Genomic DNA, 24,945 nt, shown 5'->3' on the forward strand with positions numbered 1-24,945 from the left:
AGAGAGCATCTAATAGCAGCAAGAGAAAAGCAGTTAGTTAGTTACCTACAAGGGAGCACCCATAAGACTGGCAGATGATTTCTCAAAAGAAACTATGTAGGACAGAATGGCTTGGCACAAAATATTCAATGTGATGAAAACCCGGGATCTACAACCAATAATACTTTATCCAGCAAAGCTATCATTTAGAGTCAAAGGACAGATAAAGGGCTTCACAGACAAAAATAAGCTAAAGGAATTCATCGACACCGAACCAGTATTATAGGAAATGTGGGAGAGACTTCTTTAAGAAGTAAAAAATGTATCAAAATCACAAATAAAGAATGGTAATAACTACATATTTATCAGCAAGTACCTCAAATGGAAAAAAATTAAGTGCACCAACCAAAAGAGGGTGGCTGAATGGATAAGACAATACTCCTACATATGCCACCTACAAGAGACACACACAGACTAAAAGGAAGAGGATGGAAAAAGGTACTGCCTCGATGGACCTAGAGGGTATTGCGCTGAATGAAGTCAGAGAGAAAGACAAATACCACATGATTTCACGTATAGGTAGAAGCTAAAGAATGAAATAAACAACAATAAAAACGGAGATAAACTCATAAATACAGAGAATATTTTGCGGGCTACTAGATGGGAGCGGGGTTGGGGGATGGTGAAAAAGGGCAAAGGGATTAAGAAGTACAAATGGATAGTTACAAAATAGTCATGGAGATATAAAATGTAGCATAAGGAAAATAGTCAATAATGTTGTAATAAATATGTAAGGGGGAAGAGGGGTACTAGATTTAGTGGGGTGATCACTTTGTGAATTATATAGATCTCTAATTACTATGCTGTACAACTGAAACTAATATATTATTGCATATCAACTATAATTGAAAAAACTCATTGAATTGTACAATGTAAATATAAGCAACTAACTATTATTGTTCAATAAAGCTGGAAAAAAGAAAAAAAACTTAGTAAGCATGGAATGTTACACACACAAAAAAATAACATGTTAAAAAAGTAATTCTTAAACAAGAAACCTGGAAATTACAAACTCCATATGATTTTTGCAGCATTAATGATAAAAATGATGTAGAAAAGCCTTTAGCATTTACGTATTAACTTGAGAATTATGAATTTTTATTTTATGCAAATCAATTAAATTGTTAAGGATATTTCCAGAAAAGATAAAAATCACAATAAAAATACAAGTGTATTTGAGTGCCATGCTTTAAGCCTATTTGGAAATACAACAGAAAAACACAGAAAACCCAAAAATTAACACTGACTGTAATAGCAGTTTCTCAAGACTTTAAAATATCAAAGACCATCACTGCCTTTCTTCACTAACACTGCCGAAATACTAAGAAATACCCTCCTTTTCTGAGGCTACATGACCACAGTCTAGCACTAATTTCTGTTTCATTAACACCCTGTTTCCTAACAGCCTCTTATTCAACTAAACCCTGGGAACTTCCCAGATCATTTCTTTAAAATAAAATTTTTTTAAAAAGGAAGATGTTAATTTTGTGTTCACCTTCCCCAAGTCACAAAGTTTTACCACCATCCTATGTTGGTGAAGTAATAGGAGCATGATGAATCACAGAACAAAAAATCTGAACATCTTTTCAATATACTGCTAGGAACTATCGCCAGGACTGGTGACTAATTCAGTTACTGAAGGGGAGTGGCCTAATTGACAAAATACTTGTAATATATACCTCTTGCAGAAAATCTTCAAGAAGCCGGTTAAATTTATCTGCCAACTCATCTATCAGCTGACTTCTTGAAATATCTACTCTGTTGAAGATTGTGAACTCTTCATTACAGAGTGCATGATAGGTTTTAGAACATGCTTCCAAAACATCTGTATCTGTGTGCTTCTCTACAATATTCCGGATCTGTCGTAATAAGGCATCCAAATGCTGCAAAATCAAAGTTTTTTTCCATTAAAACTAAGATATACATGGTAGGCATAAAACAACTACACCACCATGGTGAAAATATTCAAATAAAGTAACTCTACAACCAGTAGGACATACATTTTAAAGTACTTTTCTAGCCATGGTAAATAAATACACTAACCCACCCATACTTACTTTGTCAACGTTAACAGGATAACACCACCTATTTCACAGGGCTTTGGTGAGAATGTTAACACATTTGTAAAGAACTTACAATAGTTTCTGGGACACAGTAAAAGTATCCACTGGATATTAGCTACTTTTGTTTTGTAACTGCTATTGTCCAGTTACCCACCCCATTCTCCATAAATGACCAGTGACAGTCACATAATAGCTAGGAATGAGGGTATGGCTGTGGGATGAATCAAAAGGAAGTCTCATTAGTGCCATTCTCTAAATCTAACTTATCTAAAACATAGAAGGTATGTAAGGTATGTTTCCTTTCCCATTAGAAATTACAAAAAAACATTTCAAAAAATATAAACAATATGATGGGATGAACTAAACTAATAATTTTCCTTCAAGGTTTTTTTTCCCCCAAGGTTTTTTAATACACAGAAAACACCATACCTTTTCTAATCGTCCAGTGGTATATATTTCCAAATCAAAGTACTGAGGCAACTGCAACAGGTTTGTCACCTTTTCTGCATCTACAGAGTACTTCGAATTAAAAAAAAAAACATGTCAAAAACATCACAGTAATGGTAAATAAATATTATGATAAAATTCTGTGTGGCATTTCCAAACCTGTAATTTCTCAGTAACATTCTGATACTGACACAAACTTACTTTAGCTAATAACTGAGGGAGGGCTACAGCAAAAAGTTCAGTGATTTTTGTCCTGTCATCCAACTGGGTCTTCTTCTCCTTTGCTGTCAGCACCTAAAGTAACACAATAAAGTAACTATGTATTTATTTATTAATACTGTTCCATGCTCAAGTTTAAGATATACAAAATAAGTAATAAAAGTACATTTTCAATGATGGATACAAACATTTTTACTATAAACTTGAAACCCAAAAGTGACAAAGAGAATAACTGGCATATAAGAAAATGCTACCACCTAAAATAACAACAACAACAGCAAAAACCTGGGTAATTCTAGAGCCAAAATCAATACCCAATTACACTAACCAACTCTACCCTTTGGATGAAAGGAGATTCACTTAGAACAAGAAATATAGTTTAGGAGCTTATATAATAATGGGACTGAGCAGCATTTCATCCTACTTTAAGCTGTGGGCCATGATCAATGGGTTATGAAGTCAACATGTTACTACCAGCAATTAAAAAAAAATGAAAAAAGAAAAAAAGCCTAGAAAACAAGAAAATAGAAATGCATCACATACCATAAGTTTCAGTATTATGTGATCAAATGTTGTTTTAGTTACACACAAACACAAATACATAAATGTGTTTTAAGTCGCAATATAAAAAATGTATTTTTGTGCTTAATCAAAAAAGTTTAAAAGCCTGTGGAATTGTTGGTCTATGAGGCAAATACATGTGAACTTTGCAATACATAAAAAATTATCCTAGGAAATAGGAATTTCCCTATTTTAACAAATAATTATTTTTCATTTATTTTATTAAAAGAAAAAGAAAGCAAATCTATAAATAAACCAGAACAGACAAATGCACCACTCTAAAATGGTGCACTACATTCATTCTTGAAGGCAAGAACTGTCAATCACTGTATCTCCTGTAGTAACTAACAAGTATCTTGTGGAAAAACTCAAATTTCCCAAATTACTAATGCTTTAAAATTTACTTCTAACACATATTTCTAAGAAAAGATCATCTGAAAAATAAAATGTAAGGTTCAAAAATTTTAATTCTATGGTTACAAATAAGAATTTTATGAAAGACACTGAAAAAAAGAGGAATATAATTTAATACTGAAAATATATTGGCATACCCTTTTTCCTGTCCCTCTTCCCACAGGAGGATGACATTCAGCTGCTTGTCTAATGGTACAAAGCATTATTTCAATCAGAGCACTCTCTTGTCTATCCGTTAGTGCTGAAAAAATAATCAGAAAGAGTTAACCTATTTCTTTTCTCTGTATGCCATTTATAATTAGAACAGTTTATTCTGCCTGTGATAGAATCAGACTTATTATATAATGTACTGAAGAAAATCCCATTACTATTATCATAGAAAAGATCAAAACAAGTTAAACCTTCCTAAACATTACAAATCTGTACACTGCTGATCTACAATTTGATCAAGAAAGTATAAACACAGATACAAAGAAAATAAAACCAAGAACGTTGACAACTACATCTTTCTACATAGCATAACATTCATGTGTATGAAAACAAAATTATTCACAAGGTTTTCACACAGTTATTTTAATACTAAAAGATAAACAAATGGAATTAATAAAATCTATTTTCAAAACTGTCCAGACAACAAAAATGCCATAATTAAACATCCTTACCTTCTTCTCCACTAAGTGGCTCTTCCAACAACAAGCTATTCATACATTCCCAGTCTTTCAGCAGCTCAGTAGCACAGTCCCACATGCTATCCACAAGGTATGCTGCATGCTCATGCAACTAAAATTAAAAAAGAAAAATGTGTTCTTAGACAAATAGCATACTAGCCCTAACTCAAAAGAATGGAAGCTTTATGGGCACCATGTACAAACTCAAGCAGCAATCTGTTTTTTGAGGCCAGATGGAAGAAATGGCAGAGAAGAAACTGCCTTAGCTTGCGGTGTATACGTCAACTGTGTTAGGTAGTATCATTGAACATTTTTTTTTTTTAAGGCGAGGCAACCCTTGGTTGACTTCACAGATTGTAAGGACCTTGTCAGCTTACAATCCCTTATTCTTTTTTTTTAACGCCTACAGCACCTGGTCTTCCTAGATGGTCTCCTATCCAAGTATAACTGGGCCCGATCCAGCTTAGCTTCCGAGATGAAATGGGATCGGACTTGTTCAGGGTAGCATGGCCGTAGACTCATGGAACATTTCTTACAATAATCACTAAATCATTAACATGAAAACACATGCATGCATTTTCAGTGCCTATTTGAAAATAGTATTACATGAGTTAACCACTCTCAATTATAAAACATACTACGAATTTACTTTAACTCAATGGTAGTGATGATGATTACTTAAAATAAAATACTTGTTTACTTATCAATTCAATATACGAGCAAATTATTTCTCTTCTTTCTGTGAAGCTTAAATAGCCCTTGAGTTTCCCAACTTATTATAGGGGTCAGCATTACCATGACACCAAAACTTGTCAAAAATGTTACAAATATTATGGAGAGATCAACATCCTACATGAACATAGAGGAAATATCTTCAAAAATTTGGCAGAAGTATAAAATGAACGTCAACTAACCTCACTTTCCAGGAAGAAAAACACCAGTGTCTTAACAAGGTTAGCATTTGGACCTTGTCGTCCCCTTCTTTTCATCATTCCATCCTCCTCTGGATCTCTACGACTGAAGAGCCTGTGATCAATGCAAAATATTTACTTTTAAAACAAAAAAACAATATTTCCTAATTTAAAAAACTGTCTGGATTCCATATTTAAGCACCTAACAATGAAGTAAATAGGATCTGGGTAGTTATGTCATTATTCAACATTATACTAAAGTAAATAACTACCATAAATCTTTTTCATTTTACAGTTGATGGTACTTACAAGCCTGCTTAAATTAACTTCAAGTTAATTTTACCGAGTTCTGAATTTTCTTTTTATAAACCTTACTGCATGTTATCCAACCATTTCCTTTCAAAAAAAGTATTACAATGACTAACCTACACCCATTTATGCATATAAAATCTATTATAAATATTCTTCTCTTTAAAACTGAACATGTTTTCCTTCTATTCTTCTTGCAAACTACCACTAAGACTGAACATAGTGGCCTCTTTCTATGGATATCATGGTTGTTTTTCTTATAAATAACAAAAGAGAACTATCGCTGGATAATAATGAATAGAAAACTGTAGTGTGAACATTTTATAGCATAGCTTTCTAAATAAGTGCTTCACACCAAATGGGCAGTTTTGTTTTTTGTTTGTTTTGTTTTGTTTTGTTCGGAAGCTGACATCAGAGGAAAGAGTGAAAAATTAGGAAGAGGTCAATCTTAACATTACGATATAATCAGGTAGATTTCCAAGCATATCCAGTAAAAGACACCAGTACATTTCCCTTTACAGATTTAACTTAAATAAATCAAAGGAATTGGAGAAGGGAAATCGAAACTTTTAAAGGAAATAGTAAAATATGAAAGTTTTAATTTTACCTGTACTAAATTTAAAAAAAAAGTTATATATTTTAATATGAATTATAAAATGATGTTACTTTCATAAAAGTATACTTTAGAAAATAAATAACAAATATAGATTTACTTTTTGTAGAGAAATTCTCCAGCTGCCACTGCTACTGGCCGATGAGCTGAATAAACCAAATGATAGACATTTTCACAATCTTCTGCAGTAAGAACTTCTTCACTACTCCTAAAAAGAAGCAGTAGTTCTTTTCAGTAGTGTCATAATTTTAGGCATATTGAGTACAAAAATCTATGCTCATTTTCATTAATTTGTGTTAAGAAAAATAAAAAAGAAATTAACCTTCTATGATTATCATCTGTAAGTAAAAGCTTGCTCTACCAAAAGACCTGATTATTTTGTTAACATCTAAGAACAATGGGAGGCAAAATTAGAGTCAATTAAGTAAAGACACATGTGGTGAAAAGAAGTAATAATGTGACAAGGATAGTGAAGGGAAAGGAAAAAATAATAATATAAACTAATGTAGAAAATAAAATGGTGGCATGCTTAGAGTTAATAATCACAAAGAACACTTTGCATATATTTCATAGCAATAGTAAGAGGCAATATTGCAACAATAAAATATACTAACACCCAAGTTATCACACGGTGATGAAGAATACTTCATCCACCATGTACCTAATACCATGTAAGGCAATGGAAACAGATTTACTAATTAATTAAAATTTAAGTGCCAAAGACAGTCAATTACAACCTATCATTGGGAAAATCTTACTAAAATATAGTGCTCATTTCCTTGACCTTGTTAAAATAAAATAAACCTAACAAAATTTTCTTGGTAATAAATCAGTCATTATTAGGCCCATCAACCACAGTACCCCAGGGTAAACTTGGTTGGGTTCTTCCTTTGTGGACTCTGCATTCAGGGTCTTAGCCTCTGGCATCTCTTTTCTTCCTAATATGCTTTTACTCTATTGTGAGATAAACAATCTAGGGTTTTACCATGATACGCAATTTAAGAATCATAGGACCACACCACCAGAAAGAGAAGCCTAGGTACATTAGATGGTTAGCTGAGGATATAAGACCTTTTTGGTTTTCTTCTGTGCTCAAGGTTTCAAAAGTCTAATGTCTAAGGAAATATTACTTTTTTTGAGAGAGAGAAATGAAACCAAAATGTTCAAATTCAAGTTTCAAAAGCATTTGATTTAAATTACTTTAAATATAATACTGGATCGTTTTGGGGAAAATCACTTGTTTACAATGAAAAGAACATTGAATCAAATCAGTTAAATTATAGTAAATGTGTAGTATTTCACTCATTTTAACTATTTGAGAAAAAATGTTCCATACAACTTTCAGTTATAAGTTATTTACATGACTGAAGCAACATAAATGGCTATGACCCTTCATAAAAATATCAGTGTCAAAAACAAGCAAAAAACACCTATTATGAAGGAAGGGAAAAGCTACAAACATATATATAGTGTACTATTATGTTCTATTTCAGGAATTTTTCAATATTTTAAATAATGTAAATATAGTATTTATAATTTCAAAATATGATTTAAAAATGTAAAAAATACAATCCTTAAGACTGCTCAAAATGCCACCATATAAGTGTATCATCAAAAAATGTTATCAGTCCATCCAGAGTGGCCTTGTTAATGACTACGATGTAGTCCACTTCGTATAAATGTGGATAACCACCACCAACATCTCAAAGTTATTAATTTTACTTTAATGAGATGAGCCATAAAAGGTGCTTATATATATCTTACATATTAATTCCTCCTCTATTGATAATCTTCTAGGCTATTACAAACAATGCTGTTAGAGAATTCGAGCGTTTTTAATTTTAAAGTTACTGCAAAATGTTTCTCCAGAGATTATACCAACTTTTTATAGTCCCCAAACACTGTGTAAGGCCTGTTTCTGCAGTCTCAACAACACAGTATACTACCAGACATTTTTAGATCTCTATCAAACAACAGGCAAAAAATAGTCTCATTCTAATACAAATTTCGCTGAAGTGTGGCTAAACATCCTTTCCTTCTTTTCTTTATTCAATTTATTTGATTGTACTTAATTTTTCTTTTTTCACTTTTATTATTTCTTAAATTTAGTTATTTTGTTTTAAGTATACAGTACATTGGTTGGACAGTTACATAGATCATAAAATGATCCCAATTGCTCCCTCCCTCCCCTGACCTACGACCCACCCAATGTTATTAATGCTACCTGCATTCCCTATGCTGTGCTCCCCATCCCCATAACCATCCATCAGCTACTAATTTATACTTCTTTAACCCTTCACCCCATTCTCCTGGCCCCAGCCCCCAAACCCCTCCTGCCCTCTGTCCATCAACAAAGAGTCCAGTATATTTGTGAGTCTGTTTTTGATTAGTTTATGCTTTTTATTCTTTAGATTCCATGTGTAAGTGAAATCATATAGTGTTTATCTTTCCCTGACTTAAATACCTTCTAGATCAAAGTAATATTTTTTTCCATCCCCTTCCTTTTAGTCTGCGTTTGTCTTTTAATATGAAATGAATCTCTTATAAGCAGCATATGTAGGGGTCTTGTTCCTTTATACATTCAGCCACTCTGTCTTTTGGTTGGAACACTTCATTCTTTTCCATTTAAGGTACTTATTGATAGGAACATAGTTGTTACCATTCTTTATTCCTGTTTTTGATACAGGAGGTACTTAAAAAAGTACCTCCAACGTTTCCTGTAATACTGGCTTGGTGGTGATAAATTCCTTTAGCTTATTTTTGTCTGGGAAGCTCTTTATCTGTCCTTCAACTCTAAATGATAGCTTTGCTGGATAAAGTATTCTTGGTTGTAGATCCTGGGTCTTCATACTGTTGAATATTTTTTGCCAAGCCCCTCTGTCCTGCAGTTTCTTATGAGAAATCAGCTGCTAATCTTATGGGTGCTCCCTTATAAGTAACTACTTGTTTTTCTCTTGCAGCTCTTAATATTCTTTCTTTGTATTTAACTTTGGTATTTTAATTATGATGTGTCTTAGTGTGAGCCTCTTTGGATCCCTGATTTTTGAAATTCTCTGAGCTTCCTAGAGTTCTTTGTCCATTTCCTTCACCAGGTTAGGGAAGTTTTCCATCATTATTTCTTCAACAGCTGTTCAACATCTTGATCTTCTTCAGTTATGCCAATCACATGATATTTGGACCCTTAATAGTGTCCCATATGCTCCTTAAATTATTTTTATAGTCTTAGCATCTTACCTCTTGCTGTTCTGTTTGCATGTCCTTCCTTGGCTTTCCTGTCTTTCAGATGAGGCATTTGATCCTTTTCTTTATTCATTTTTGTTTATTCCATTGAATATACTTCTCATCTCAGATAACGTGTTCTCCATTTCAGACTGGCTCCCTTTTATAATTTCCATTTTTAATGTTTTTTTATGAAGTTCTCAATGAATTTATCCACACTTTCCAAAAGTTCATTGAGCGTCTTTATAACCAGTGTTTTGAACTCTGCATCTGTTAGATTGCTTGACTTCATTATATCTGGATCTCTGTTCTGTTCATATGGTTTCTGCTTGTCTTTCCATTTCGGCTGCCTTTCTGTGTGTTTCTATGTACTAAGCAAAGCTCCTAAGGCTCCTGGTCTTATTAGCGTGGCTTTATTCAGTAGGTTTCCAGTGGCACATTCCTGAGAGGAGTTCAGCTGCAGGCCTAATTTAACCCAAGCCTCTGCCCCTTCGGGGTCACCTGATAAGATTCAACAAGCAGTCCACAGATGCTGTGCTTATAGTTGCCTCAAAAGGCCTCATCAGAAACTGAGGCCAGCTGCCTCCAGTGTGAGTCTAGGCGCTGCTCAGCAAGGAGCATCTGACTCACTTAAGATATACCTGACTATGGCTTTGGTGGGGCCACGAGTTGGGGGAGGTGGGGTTTCAGGGAATCCTCTGGGCAGAGCAACATCTCTTATCCAGTTTGATGATGTCTGGGCTCTGTGTCCCTGCACTGGGAGGGGGGAAGGGCTCAACAGGGAACAATGGATACCGCCAGCACTTCTGTACACAACGAGTCTTGCCTTGGCCCTCACTCCAACAATGTCTCCCTGTTAAGTCACTGGTACCCCCTGCATGCAGCCAAATCAGCACTAGTGCTCAGAGCGAGCAGGTCCATCATCGCGAAAATCTGCTCGCGGACACAGCCCCTTTAAGAGGCTGCTGCCGCTGCCGCTGCCGCTGCCACAGCCTCCTTCTCACTCAGTCGCTTGAAAACGGGCAGCCCCGCGTTCTCGCCCTGTTCTACCTTCTACCATTGCAGGATGATTTCTTATTTTTCTCCTTAGTTGTAGGGCTTGTTTACCTAAATCCCAGGCAATTCTTCCTTGCTCTTTGCTCCTTGTTTCCATCACAACTTTGATTTGGTTGCCAGATGAATGAACAGAACCTCTATCATCTACACCATTTCTTTCTTCCTCCCATCTTTTTCTTTTTATTCTTTCTTTTTTTCATTTTATTCATTTCCTTGGCCAGTTGACAATTTGTCATATCTTTTCTTTTTTCTATTTTTTTAAATTTTCAATTACACTTGGCATACAATATTACATTATTTTCAGCTGTACAACATGGTTATTAGAGTTATATTATCTTACAGTAATCAGGCCGATAAAATTAGTACCCATCTGACATCATACACTGATTGACTATACAACATTATTGACTATAATCCTTATGTTATACTTTACATCTCCAGGACTATTTTGTAACTACCAATCTGTACTCCTTAACCACTTCCTCTTTGTCAAGCTCCTCCCCTATGTCAACCATCAAAATGTTCTCTATATCTGAGTTTTTGTTTTGTTTTATTCTTTACATCCACATGTAAGTGAATTACCATTCATCTTTTGTCTGAATTATTCCACTCAGCACAATACCCTCTAGGCCCAACCATGTTGTTGCAGACAGCAAGCAAGATTTCATTCTTTTAAAAATTTTTATGGCTGAGTAATAATAGTCCATTGAATAAATGTATACCACCTCTTCATTATCCATTCATCCACGGATGGACATCCAGGTTGCCTCCATATCATGGCTATTGTAAATAATGCTGCAATGAATGTATGAATGCATGTGACTTTTCAAATTAATGTTTTGGGTTTCTTCAGATAAATACCCAGAAGTGGGATTACTGGATACTTCTCTGTCTCCTGTTATATATAGCCTTTGTTTCAGTCTATTTTGTCTGGTATAAGTATTGCTGCCCCCAGTTTTGTCTGTCTCCATTTGCATGAAATATCTTTTTCCCTCACTTTACTTTCAGTGTGTCTTTTCATCTGAAGTGAGTCTCTTGCAGGCAACATATGTAGGGGTCTTATTTTCTTATCCAACAGCCACCCTATCTTTTGACTGGAGCATTTAATCCATTTACATTTAAAGTAATTGTTGATAGATACGTAGTTATTTCCATTTTATTATTCATATTTTTGATCTTTTTCTTCATAAAGAAGTCCCTCTAACATTTCTTGTAATACTGGTTTGTTGAAGAACTTCTTTAGCTTTTTCTTGACTGAGCAGCTCTTTATCTGTCCTTCGATTCTAAATGATAACGTCGCTGGGCAATCTTGGTTGTAGGATCCTTGCTTTTCATCACTTTGAATATTCTGCGCCAATCTCTTCTGGCCTGCAAAGTTTCAGTGGAGAAATCGGCTGACAGTCTTATGGGAGCTCCCTTGTAGGTAACTAACTGCTTTTCTCTTGCTCCTTTTAAGATCCTCTCTTTGTCTTTAAACCTTTGGCATTTTAATTATAATGTGTCTGTGTGGGCCTGTTTGGGTTCATCTTGTTTGGGACTCTGTACTTCCTGGGCTTGTATTGTATGTCTATTTCCTTCACCAGGTTAGGGAAGTTTTTCATCATTATTTCTTCAAATAGGTTTTCAATTCCTTGTTCTCCCTCTCCACTCTCCCTCTCGTCTCCTTCTGGTATCCCTATGATGCGAATGTTGGTACGCTTGACATCCCAGAGGTCCCTTAAACCACCCTCATTTTTTTTAATTCTTTTTTCTTGTTGCTGTTCCGATTGAATGTTTTCTGCTACCTTATCTTCTAAAGTCGCTGATTCGGTCCTCTGCTTCGTGTAATCTACTGTTGATTCTTTCTAATGTATTCATTTCAGTTATTGTTTTCTTTATTCTGACTGGCTTTTTGTTTTCTGTCTCCGTTTTTGTTTTCTATGTCACTTTATTAAAAGCTCCCACTGAGTTCATCTACTCTTCCACTAAGTTTATCGGCATCCTTACTGCCAGTGTTCTGAACTCTGTATCTGGTAGACTGCTTATCTTCACTTTGTTGAGTTCTTTTTCTGGAGTTTTGTTCTATTTTTTCATTTGGGACGTGTTTCTTTGTCTCCCCATTTTGGTAGTCTCCCTGTATTTGTTTCTATGTATTAGGTAGGGCTCCTAAGTCTCCCAGTCTTATGAGAGTGGCCTTACATAGTAGGTGTCCTGTGGGGCCCAGTGGCACAGTCTTCCTTGGTCACCTGACCCAGGTGCTCCAGGTATGTCCCTTGTATGGGTTGTGTGTGCCCTCCTGTTGTACTTGAGCCTTGGTTGCTACTGGCACATCAATGGGAGGGATTGACCCTCACGCTGATTGGTTGTGAAGGGCTGACCCTATGGAGCAGGATTTGCTTTAGCAGGCTCTGGTGCCCGCCCAGTCTGCCTTTTGGGTGTGTTGTCCTCAGACGCCACCCCGGGTGGTGCTCCTGCTCGGTCAGAAGCCAGCCAACAGGTGTGAGGGGCCCCACTAAAGGCCAAGTTCAACCATAGCCTGTGCCCTACCCGGGGCCACCTAGCAAGAGTCACCAAATGATCCACAGATGGACATCACCCGTGCTGTGCTTCCAGGAGCCTCAAGAGACCAAACTGCGAACCGAGGCCGGCTGCCCCTAGAGCCGGGCTTGGGGCTGCTCAGCAACAGGTACAGGATATGCCAAGGCCAGATGCGGCTTGTTTGGGTTTTGTGAATCTTTGAGACACTTTAGGAAAGTCCGCTGCATGAGCCAAGACAGGCCACTTACATAGAAAAGCCACCGGACGCAGCTTGGGTGGGCCCGCAAGTGGGGTGGGACAGGGGCTCAGGGAATCACCAGTCTGTGTGCTGGAGAGGGGGAAAGACTCAACAAAGGAGCAATGGATTCTGCCGGCACCTCTCTCTGGGGGCCGCGGGGGAAATGCCCCTCCAGCCCTCACCCTGAAGTCAGACAACCCAGTTCTTCTCTGTATGCCCCTGGCGCTTTTCGAGCAGCTGCCATGTGCTGGAACTCAGAGCAAGTCAGTCAGTCCGTGCGTCAGTCCACGCGTGGGCTCCTTAAGAGGAATGTCTGTGACTCCAGCGGCCCTTTGTCTCACTCAGCCACAATTTCCACTGGTATTCACAGCCAGAAGATGTGGCGACTTCTCTTCCTGGCACTGGAACCCTGGGCTGGCAAGCTCCATGTGGGGCCGGGACCTCTCGCTCCTCTGGAGGGAACTTCACAACTGAGATATCCCTCCCGATTCACAATTACCACATGCGGGTAGTAGGACCAGCCTGTTTGGTGTCTCCGCCCCTCCTACCAGTCTCGAGGTGCCTCTTCTGTATGTCCCTAGATGTAGGGCTTCTGTTCAGCTAGACCTCAGTTGACTCTTGATGTTTTTCCGTAGTTTAGTTCTAATTTTGATGTGTTTGTGAGATGAGGCAAGCACAGTTTTTACCTTCACCACCATCCTGACTGAAAACCCTAAACACCTTTTAATAAACTGTAATTTTCATTTTCTTTTCCGTCAATGATTTGGTTACTAACATTTGACTATTTTCTGCTCTTATTGATTTATTGAAAGTGACTTCTATGCTACAAATATTTTGCCCTGTTCTTCATTTTATAAGTTTATGGCATTTTATACAGTACATATTTTTAGTTTTTTTATGTAGGTAATTCAGTGATTTTTTTATGTCTAGATTTTGTATTGCTCTGAAAGATTTACTCAGTCATTTTATATAAAATTTTAATCTTCCCCAAGTTTTCATCTAGTACTGTAATGGTTTCATTTAATTGCATTTAAACAGTTCATCCATTTGGAAATTTTTTTTAATAAGAAATTAGGAATCCAATTTAATTTTCCCCCAAATAGAACCCAGATGTCACAGAATCGTTTATTGTCTGATAGGAAATACCACCCTCACCTTCATACTAGGTTCCTGGATGTATCTGCATTTGTGTCTACAGTATTCTTTATTCTGTGCCACCGATCTCTGACTATTCATGCACCAGTATCAAAATTTAATAATCTACTATGGCTTGCATTATGACTTAAGATCATACTGAGTAGTCATCTCTCATTAGTTTTCATCAGAATTTCACTAGATACTCTTACACAATGAATCTTTCATATTAGTGTCATAATTAGAATGCAATGATTAAAAAGAGATCCTTTTGTGATTATTATTTAGATGGTGTTAACAACATCAGTGTTCACTGACAGATGAATGGATTAATAAAATGTAGTGTAAACATACAATGGAATATTACTGAGCCTCAAAAAAGGAATGAAACTCTGATACATGCTACAACATGGACAGGCTCTAAAAATATTATGCTAAGTGAAATAAACCAGATACAAAATTACAAATTTGCATGATTCCACATACATGTGGTACTTAAAACAGTCAAATGCATAGAGATAGGAAGTAGAACAGTGGTCACCAAAGCCTGGAGGGGTGGGAGGAATGAGGAGTTAATGTTTAATGAGTACACAGTTTCAGTATGGGATGATAAGAGTTCTAGAGATAGATAATGGTGATGACTGAACAACAATGTGAATGATGTACATTTTGTCACTAAATTGTAGACTTAAATAGGTTTAAAATGGTAAATTATGTTATATATATATATAAACACGTTTTTTAAAAGGGAAAAAAGGATTGTATCACTATTATCTTAACATGAGAGAATATGTTTAAATTCAGACTGTTTACAGGTAAGTTTCGGTAAATACTAATTTCTAAAAGTGTGACAAAATATAAGCACACTTAAATATACTCGTGTTTAACTATTTCAAGAGCAATGAAGACAGTAAAATGCAAAGGAAACTGACCAAGAAAATGGGAACACATGAATTCCTAGCTCGGAATTTTCTAGTTCAATGGTTTCCTCTTCCTATTTTCTCAACTTTACACAAGAAAACTAAACTTGTAAAACCTCATGACTTAAAGTTATTAAAATTCAGAGCTAGATAAATTTAAACTAAGTACTCTAATGTATTATTTAGATATCTGGACATTAGGAATATACAATAAGTACATACTTACTGTAAAACAAGAGTGAGTAATTTTATTGCTTGTACTGCAACATCATATTCTTTGTCAAGGGTCATAGACACAATTCTATCCTAAGGACAAAAAAATAAAGATATTTTTAAAGGAAAAGAGAAAAATACTTTCAAATTAATATGTAATTTTTAAATACTTAAAGTAACACTAACCTTGAACCGACTGGTGAAAAGCTCCAGTTTGGAATTAAGCTCTTTGTTATAATAAAGCCCTTGTAGAGCAGTGAGACATTTGAGTCTTACTTCACCTTGCTAAATGAAACAAGAAGAGAAAATGCATTAAAATTTCACATATTTTCGACCTGAATATTCAAGATATATACAATAGTTCCTACTTTAAAATTTTAAATATGTTCTATATAATAACATTTCTTCTGAAACTTATCTTTGACAATACAAAAATAGGAATCGATACATACATTTAAAACTAAATACCTTTGGAGTTACTATTTCTGTAGGTCAAATGAAAAATTTTTGAAAATTTTTTCAGAGAAATACTATTGTAAAAGATGACAGTAGCATATTTCACAGTAAGTTTACCTTTACAAAACTACTATTTATAAGGGATATATACAAAGAACTTCAAGGCCAGTGAAGAGGCAACCTCAGAGAAAGGCAGATTAATAAAAAAATAAAAATAAAAAATAAAAAAGGTCAGAGACCAAGTTGTAACTTACAATCTAACACACATTTGTCAAAAGAGGAATTTAAAAAATACAGCATTCATATACCAACTAAGTAAGGACTCTTCTTACTGCTCTAAGAAATGTCTCACCACCACCTATATGATCCTAATATTTCAGTACAAAAAATAGTTCAAGACTGAAAGCTAAAACAATGGCCAACATTCAAAAATCTACAAGACTTTATGTGATAGAGACGACGTTTTCATGGAGCAGATAGAACAGAATGAAGGAGAGAGACCTATAGGAATGTGGTTCCAGGTGTACCTACATGCAGATAATTTTATGAATGAGAGTTGCAGATAGCTATGCCGCCTATGTGTAGACAAACTGTCTGTAGGGCATACCTTACCTTATCATGCATAGTCCAACCAACATATTTTAAATAACTGTCATTAAGAAAGGCATCACTATACATTTTCATCCAAATGCCAATTTCTTCAATACAAATAGCTCGGATTTCAGCTATTGCATCACTGAATGGAGGAAGGAAAAAATTATGCATATTAGTGCCACTATACCATATAACTTGTGGTTTATTCAAAAGATGCCAAATAATTCAAACCTATGATGAATATACCACAATCCTAAGTATTACTGGGGATTTAAAAGTAGAACTGAAGCATGGCCTCTGAATGCCAAAAGTTTACAGTCTAGTTGTCAAAGCATAATTATCACCACATAAATATTTAAAAATAAATAAAACTACCAACAAAATCCAATCTCCACCTTTTACACCATGCCATATCCCAGCCTTAGCTCGCACCTGCTGGGCATGGTATGTTTAGAAGACAGCATGCACACTAGTCTGGTTAGAGAATAATTTTCCAGGTGAGAATTAATTACACATAACAATGAGGCCAAGCTCAGTTTGTATTCGAATGTAAGACTAAATTATTTTTAATTCTTCCTGTAGGTACTGGTGAGTCACTGAAGGCTTTTGTGCAGAGAAATAATGCAATGAAAAAAACATTTTAAGGAGACTTCAAAAATCTCTAGGCAGGAGAATGATAAAGGAATAGACTAAGGTAATGACACAGAAATAAAAAGGTAAGAATGGACAAAGGGACATTACAAAGTGTTAACCTGACTCAGTAACTGCCACGTTGAGGAAATGAGGGAGAAGTTGAATAAGAATGCCACCAACATTTAAAGAATAGGTTAAAGCAGAAATGGTGGTAAGATTATCTATTTCTTTCCTCTATTCTTTCAAAATAGCAAAAGAAAATGTCTCACATCTATCCAAATTTTCTCACTGATATTCAAATGGAAGAGAGTTAGGAGTCAGCATGTATAGTGTCTTCCAATATAATACATTCCCCAAAAGTAATGAAATATTTTATACCCTGACTCCTAATAATAGCAGTAGCCTCCATTTGCTGGGCAGCTACAAGTCAAGAACAACACTACACAACTTTTCAGATAGAAAACATCAAGTTCAAAGTAGTTAAATAACTTGTCTTGAGTGTCTCAATCAGTGGAAGACATAGATTCTAACAATGATCTTACTTCAATATTCTTTCCACTAACTTATACTGCCTAAGCCACTTCCAAACTTGAATAGATAAGAATTACGAAGGAAAAAAAATGTCCTTAATTACCGGTATCTATGTACAAACACTCCCTTAAATATTGCATTCATCATATTTTCTATTTCATCTTGATTTTCTTGAAGCTGGAAGAAAAAAAAACACATAACATCTTTTCAATTGTAATGAAGACAACCAAAAGAACATCTCAAAGTTCTTACAAGTACAAATGCAGGTTTCTCCAAGTATTTTGGTGGTTACATCTAATTTTTAATTCCACTAGACAACAGTAACCACACAGAAAAAGTGACAGGTGTTATGTATCAGGTAACTAATGTCCCTTGATACCTGGAATATTTGACTTGGCTTTTAATATTTGGCTGGTAGATTAATTTCTTTGAATGCTCACAAATTTCCATTGTATAAGGGTACGTAAAGAAATCTGGTAAGTAGTGTATTATAACACAGATTACTATGTAACATTTATGTTCATATCAAAAAGCATAATTATTTTAGTATTTATCTTCTGAAAAAGAAGAGTTGTATTAACTAGTGCCTGCTCAAAAAACAAAAGGGATTAGAGTAAAATAACGGTAAAAAATATGTCTCCCTGAAAATTCTTTTGAGGAAAACAAGGCTCGCCTGAAATAATCAAGTTAACATTTCGAATCTTGGTTGACTAATATACTCTAATATATTTTCAATTCAGAACTCGTGTTCTAAAACTATTTCAGAGCTTTGGAGTTAAGAGAAAAATCTTTCACAATCTAAGCATCAATTAGCTTTTAGATTACATTACATGCTTTGTAAAACGTTTATTTTTCTTTACATGAATATGATCTTGCCTTTCCAAATAATGCTAACAAGAACATGCACTTTTTATGTTCATTAGCACAGGTAAATAGTTGAAGGTACAGGTGGTTTTTCAACATGTGTAAAAACTTAACCCTAACCTAGAAGTATTATTTTATTTGTAAAGGAACTTTAATCTCAAAATCCTTTACCCTATAGATCCACTCATTCTGTGTTCTCAATCTTAAATGTATGTCCAAGAATTAGGCCATAATTTCAAGGACTAAGACATGTATTATGTTCACCTAATAAATCATTTGATGAAATTTATTAACTACATTAAAGGACAAGTCAATTCTTTATTTCAAATTACATAAAAACAATGAGGTATTTAGGCATTGGAGAAACATGGGCAAGATTTTTCTGGCTTTTCTTGAGTCGAGGCATTTTTAAAAGTTATTGACTCTCTCAGAAATAACTAAAACCTAAAGCTACCCGCCCCTCCCCCCCCCGCAACCAATGTCAAAATCAAGTAATTAATTTATGGATTATCATGGCAAACATTAATTACTAATTACTAATATTTTTGAAACATCGGACTTTGCCTATTAGAAATAAAAATTAGCACCCCCAATATAAGATAGCAAAATATTATATCATCAATGAAGGAGAAATTTAAGTCACAAATACAAAATCAAAAGATTTTATTTACTATTAGCATGAGGCTGAAAAAATATTTTCTTCATTCAAAGTTGAATTTAGTGGTCAGTCATTAACATTAACCAAGTGCCTCTACACTAAGCACACAAAAAAGCCACCAACTGAGACACCATAAATGGCTTAAAGTTGTTTTTCAAAGTGATTTCACATAAGTGAAACCTTATTTTTTCCTAACAAGCTGAAGGAGGAAGTTAAGAGAGATATATTCACATTAGAGATGAATAACACTAAGGCTTAAAACCACTTGTCAGACTTGCCTAGGACTCCTTACTTAAAAGCCTTGAACTTTTAATCCAAGTCCACACAGAAAAAAAAAATATGCAAAAGGTCCTGTTTGCATGAATAATCAACAAAACTAAGTGAGACATATAAATACCTGAAATATTTTGTTTAAATTAAAATCTTTTGAAAAATTTTAAATGATAAACTAGCAAAGTTATATCATAATTAATGGTGACCAAGTTAGTCACATATTAATAGCTTAAATGGTCGATACTTAAGTTTACCTCTTTCCGCTTTTGCAGTAGCAGTTCTAGCCTCTCACTGGCTCGTTTTCCAATCATTTTATTCCGTTCTGCCTCATACTGTCTTTGTGTATTATCCATATTAATGCTAAGATTTAGTGCCACATTCACTAAAGCTGTCATCAACTTCATAGCTATTTTTAAAGGGAAAAATGTTGACATTAGTCTCACAGATGCAAAATTTTACAATTTAAGATCAAGAGAAATTAAAAACGAAATGATCTGTTCTGCTTCTAACAGAAAAGATACAGCTGCTACAAATGACAACAATAATAAAACAACAGCTAATATGTATTAAATACTTATTGAACGTCAGTCAGTTACCTATATTACATGCTTTTCACAGATTATTTCCTAATCCTCACAAGAGCTCTCAAAATTAAGTACTATTATCCTCATTTCATTCATGAGGAAACAAACTCTGGGAGATCAAGAAATCTGCCTCAGATTACGCAGTTCATATAAGTAGTTAAACCAGGATTTAAAACTAGGTAATCTGTCTCTAGACTATGCTCAAATCCCATATTCTATATGTCCCCTACAATGACCTTTTCCAGAAATCATGATTCACCTTCTAAGTAAACTGTGGCTCATACAGCAGTCATTTAACTATTTCAGTAACCAAAGGGAGAGGTAGCTTAAGTGCTTTGTATCAAAAGTGTATAAAAATGCTGGTGAATTTTATCAGTATTTGATTTCCTTTAATTCTACTCTATTACATATCATCACAAAGACAATGGTGAAATTATGAAGAACAGATCTAGATGAAAAGTTGTAAGTACAAAGAGTAAAGTATCACTCAATAAAGTGGTTTTTTTAAAATCAGACTTCCTCCAGATTCCCATAACTTCTGTTACTGAATTATTGCTTCTGAAACAAGACTCACTGCCTGTTATTTAAAACTTACTAAAAGAAATATCTGACCATTTTATGCTTTCTTTAGCTCACTTGACTATTCTCAGACCTTTTTCATTCCATGACAGATCAACACAAAACTAAATCTTAATTTGTGGCTACTGGCTCTCTTTAAAACAGAGTCCCATAATTTTCTGCTCTGAACTATTCAACACTTTCAGCAAACCAGTTTGTCATTCTGATCTAAAATTATTCACCTTCTACCATCATACTTGTTTTAATTTACTTTAGCCATCAAATTCTTAACATTAAATACCACCTAAGTTCATAGAGCAAGATCACATTCATTTTTTGTGACTTTGAATCTAAAAACAAAAACCTACAGGGGGATTATCTGAGTTTTATTTTTTAAAATGGAGGACTTATCAGAAATATATCTAGCCGTAGTTTTAATTCTTTGGGAAAATACTCTAAAGGGAAAAAAAAAAAAAAATCCCCACACTTAGAAAACAAAAAATTTTGTATATACCAAAATATTCTATCATTAAGGCTTAAAATATTATAGTAAAAATTAGCACCTAATTTATTCAAACTCAAATCAAAAAGCACATATTCAATAACAGTACAATTTTACCTTGAGCGCAAATGAGAAGTCAAAAGATTTTATCAACATCAACACCAAAATTCACTGTTCTAGAATTAACCGTGTGAGACTTAAAAATGTAACTCGTTTCATTAAAATTTAAAGATCAAAGAATTTGACTCAGCCTCAAGTTACTAAGAAACGTAAGAAAAATCAACTTTTTGTGATGTGGTTAAACAGTAAACATCATCCTGAAGGGACCATCATACCATGAGGGAGACTATCCATACCAGTGACAAAATAAGGGTCATTAAGACTACATATCCAAAATGACTGATAGTCTCCCTAGATTTGCTGTCAATATCCTCCCTGATAAAACATCTCATCGTTTAAGAACTCAATACATTCCTATCCACCTCTTTTCCCTTTCTGTGGCATAATAATCAAGTATGTTTACTATAAGAAAATCATTATATACTAACTGTAATATGCCTTCACAGAATCAAAATTTGAAAATATCATCCTATTCCCACAAATTCATGGGAGTTGGAGGATTGGTGAGTGTCCTCCTAGTGGTAACTTTATAAACAACATTAATTTATGACACTTATTTCATTTCTTTTAATGGAAATTGTTTTCATCTCTAACTGTAGGAAATACACACAAAAAAATATTTCTAAATACTGACCTGCCAGGGTGCTTGTATGTCGAAATGCTCTGACTTGTGAGTCAGACAATCCTGTAAGAAGTGAAATGACCGTATCCATCATATATTCATCATATATGATACTATACTGACACTGCCGCACTAATACGCCAATGAATTCACAAAAACTGGATTTGAACTTCTTCCACTGAGGACCGGCCATGGTAAGTGGATAATCTCCACTATCCTAAAACAAAAAATATAAATGGCAATTTTATTTAAAATACATAACAATAAAATTTTACTTGTTTTTGAAATATCCTAAGCAGAAGCTGAAATGACTCCTTTATCTCACCTTTATTCTCCAATAAAATCCTGAAAGTACGCAGAACAATATGCAAAGGTAGAGGTACCTTTGATCACCTCTGCTTTTATTTAAGACCAAAATGGATATTGTGAATTCACATTAACCAATGCAAATATATGCCAATTACTCTGGTTAAAAATAAATAGCCTCTCCCATCAAACCAAAACATTAGTCTGATAAGCAAAATATACTTATTAAGTTTCTTTAAAACAAAAGCAAAGTTATATTTTCAAATGAATTCAAAATGATGAAATCATATTCTGAGACAGTATAATAGATTGGTGTATGATATATAAATAATCAAAAGATTACAATGTATGTCTTCATTAGTTTCAGGACATCAACTAGTCAACAGATAATTTTAAAAAGAAATGGAAATGTAGCTAATATTGCCTGGAAATATTGATACTCGAGTACTCTTCTATATAAGTGGGGTATTCTTCAACATAGTTACATTGAGATTCTCCATTAATAATCAAAAACAAACAAGTCCTTAAAAATAAGAGACCAATACTACAGACAACTTCTAAAAGTAAGAGTTTCTAACGAGTATCCTAGAGACTTAAGATCACTTTATCAGTACAGGTTAGTAAATTTTTTAACAATTTAATTTTGTCATTAGAACAATGTTTTTTATTTTAAGCTGTGCCATATATAAGTAGAACTATTTCTCATCTGAGAATAAGGTCCTAATACTCCACAAAAAGGTTTTCTTTCAAATTTTCTGATTGACTCATTTAGTGACTGACTATATTGAAATGTATCATCTCAATTGTTAGTGACTTGGTTTTCTGATTATTTTCAAACTATATTTCAGGATTCTTATCTCGAATAGCTGTTTCCTTTTAGTAAGAAGGTTCTCACTAAAACATTTAATATTAAAAGGTTAAAATACTACCATTATTCATAATTACTTCAACTACTTGGAGACTGAGAAATAGCACTCAGTGATCATCAAAGCCATTTTAACAATTTTTGTCTATCTTTTAGAATAGCTGTCTCCAACCTTTTTGGCACCAGGGACCGGTACTCCTATGAGAATCTAATGCCTGATAATGTGAGGTAGAGCTAAGGCAGTGATGCTAGTGCTAAAGAGCAGCTGTAAATACAGATGGAAACTTCGCTCACTCTCCCCGCTGCTCACCTCCTGCTGGGCGGCCCAGTTCCTAACAGGCCACTGACCAGTACTGGTCCGTGGCCCAGGGATTAGGGACCCCTGTTTTAAGATGATAACTGAAAGCCCCTTCAGAGTAAGCAAGAAAAAGATGATCAAATTAAACTAAAATGAGACAAGGCTTTCTACTTGAAAATTCACAGTGAAAAGTTTTGAAGAATAAAACGAATGGTGTTGGAATACACCTGTGAACAAAACAAAGAAAAATCCCTGTCCTGAAGCAGCTTACATTACAGTAAATCTAAGTATATCTTTATTGGTAATAATACTTCGAAGACATCACTTGATAAAAGATCAACTCACATCTAAGCTATTTTTTTTTGTATTGTTTTACTACTCATATTGGAAACAAAGATTTTAAACAATGAAATTCTGCGTGTGTGTGTGCGCGCGCACGCGCGCACGCACGCCAACATGTATTCCTTTGCCTGAGCTACCTGGTTCCCCAAATATTGACCAAATCTTCCTTTTACCATATTCTAAAATGTTCTTAGCCTCTAAGCTTTGTTCTTCCTTGAAATTTTATTTATTTATTTTTTTGACAATAATAATAGCTACCATCTTTTAAGTTCTTATTATGTGCCAGGCATTATAAAATGCTAAGGAATTTTTCAAACATTACTAAATTAACAGTCTTATAAGTGTTACTAGCCCTATTTTACAGATGATGGAACTGATAAGACAACTTGCCCATGGTCACATAGCCATCATTTGATTGAATCTGATGCCAAAGCCCTTAACCACAACATGAATACTCAGAATTTAAGAATACTTTCAAAAGTAAATCAAGATCAACATGCATAAAATTATCAAAATATTTAGGGTAATGTTACCTCATCAAACTCTTCAGTCATTTTTCGAATTATTTCAGAGTTCTGCATATGTCTAAACATTTCTGCTGTGACAACTCCTGAAATTTGCAAGTGTTATAAAGTTAATTTATGGTAAAATAAAAATAAAGAGAACTTCTAAGTCAGTCTCTGATACTTAAAAGTCTACAGTAACACAATAAGGCGTACTTGATTTGATCTTTACCATGATACTCAACCCTAAAAAGCATAAATCCCAATCTCAATGTGCACAAGAAAACAGCTCCACACTGACATCTTTTTTCCTAGCACAATGAGCCTTTGCCATTTCTACCTGACTTACTTTACTCATGTCTATAATTGTATACTGCCTTAGTCTCTTTAATATAAAACATGTCATCAAGATGAGGCAGTATCCAGGGTAACATTTAAAACCTTGAGGATGAATCTGAAGATAAGGGAAAGTGTAATAGGCAGTTTACTTTAATCGGATTTCTTTATTAAGCACTACTAGATATAAGGCAACTACATCCCATCATCCTCTAAAAGACTTTTAAATAAACATAAGTTGTAGTTCCTGCCCATCCAGAAGTCTATAATCTAGATGGAAATTTAAATAAAGAATAACACAAAAAAGAAAGGAAGGGAAAAATAAAATATTAAAGGTGGTATGTAATAAGTGTCCTAAT

The 24,945-nt window shown here is 34.5% G+C and overlaps 1 protein-coding gene across 5 annotated transcripts in view; it reads right to left on the bottom strand.

The window, feature by feature from the left end:
- STAG2 (STAG2 cohesin complex component) overlaps positions 1–24,945 on the bottom strand; it is a 119,213-nt gene that overhangs the window by 33,358 nt on the left and 60,910 nt on the right. For 4 of the 5 annotated variants that reach the window (XM_039874693.1, XM_039874694.1, XM_039874692.1 and 1 more), the window contains exons 6-19: positions 24,281–24,357; positions 21,949–22,153; positions 19,805–19,956; positions 17,859–17,932; positions 16,610–16,733; positions 15,728–15,826; positions 15,555–15,634; positions 6,345–6,452; positions 5,326–5,437; positions 4,406–4,523; positions 3,881–3,984; positions 2,751–2,843; positions 2,532–2,621; positions 1,719–1,922 (exon numbers count right to left, since the gene is read on the bottom strand). In XM_039874693.1, coding sequence (XP_039730627.1) covers positions 1,719–1,922; positions 2,532–2,621; positions 2,751–2,843; positions 3,881–3,984; positions 4,406–4,523; positions 5,326–5,437; positions 6,345–6,452; positions 15,555–15,634; positions 15,728–15,826; positions 16,610–16,733; positions 17,859–17,932; positions 19,805–19,956; positions 21,949–22,153; positions 24,281–24,357 — 1,640 coding nt within the window. The remainder of the gene's footprint in view (positions 1–1,718; positions 1,923–2,531; positions 2,622–2,750; positions 2,844–3,880; positions 3,985–4,405; positions 4,524–5,325; positions 5,438–6,344; positions 6,453–15,554; positions 15,635–15,727; positions 15,827–16,609; positions 16,734–17,858; positions 17,933–19,804; positions 19,957–21,948; positions 22,154–24,280; positions 24,358–24,945) is intronic. The other variant, XM_039874695.1, reaches the window with a different exon arrangement.

This window comes from Pteropus medius, unplaced genomic scaffold, assembly GCF_902729225.1.
Source record: "Pteropus medius unplaced genomic scaffold, Ma_sr-lr_union100, whole genome shotgun sequence".
Classification (NCBI taxonomy): Eukaryota; Metazoa; Chordata; class Mammalia; order Chiroptera; family Pteropodidae; genus Pteropus; species Pteropus medius.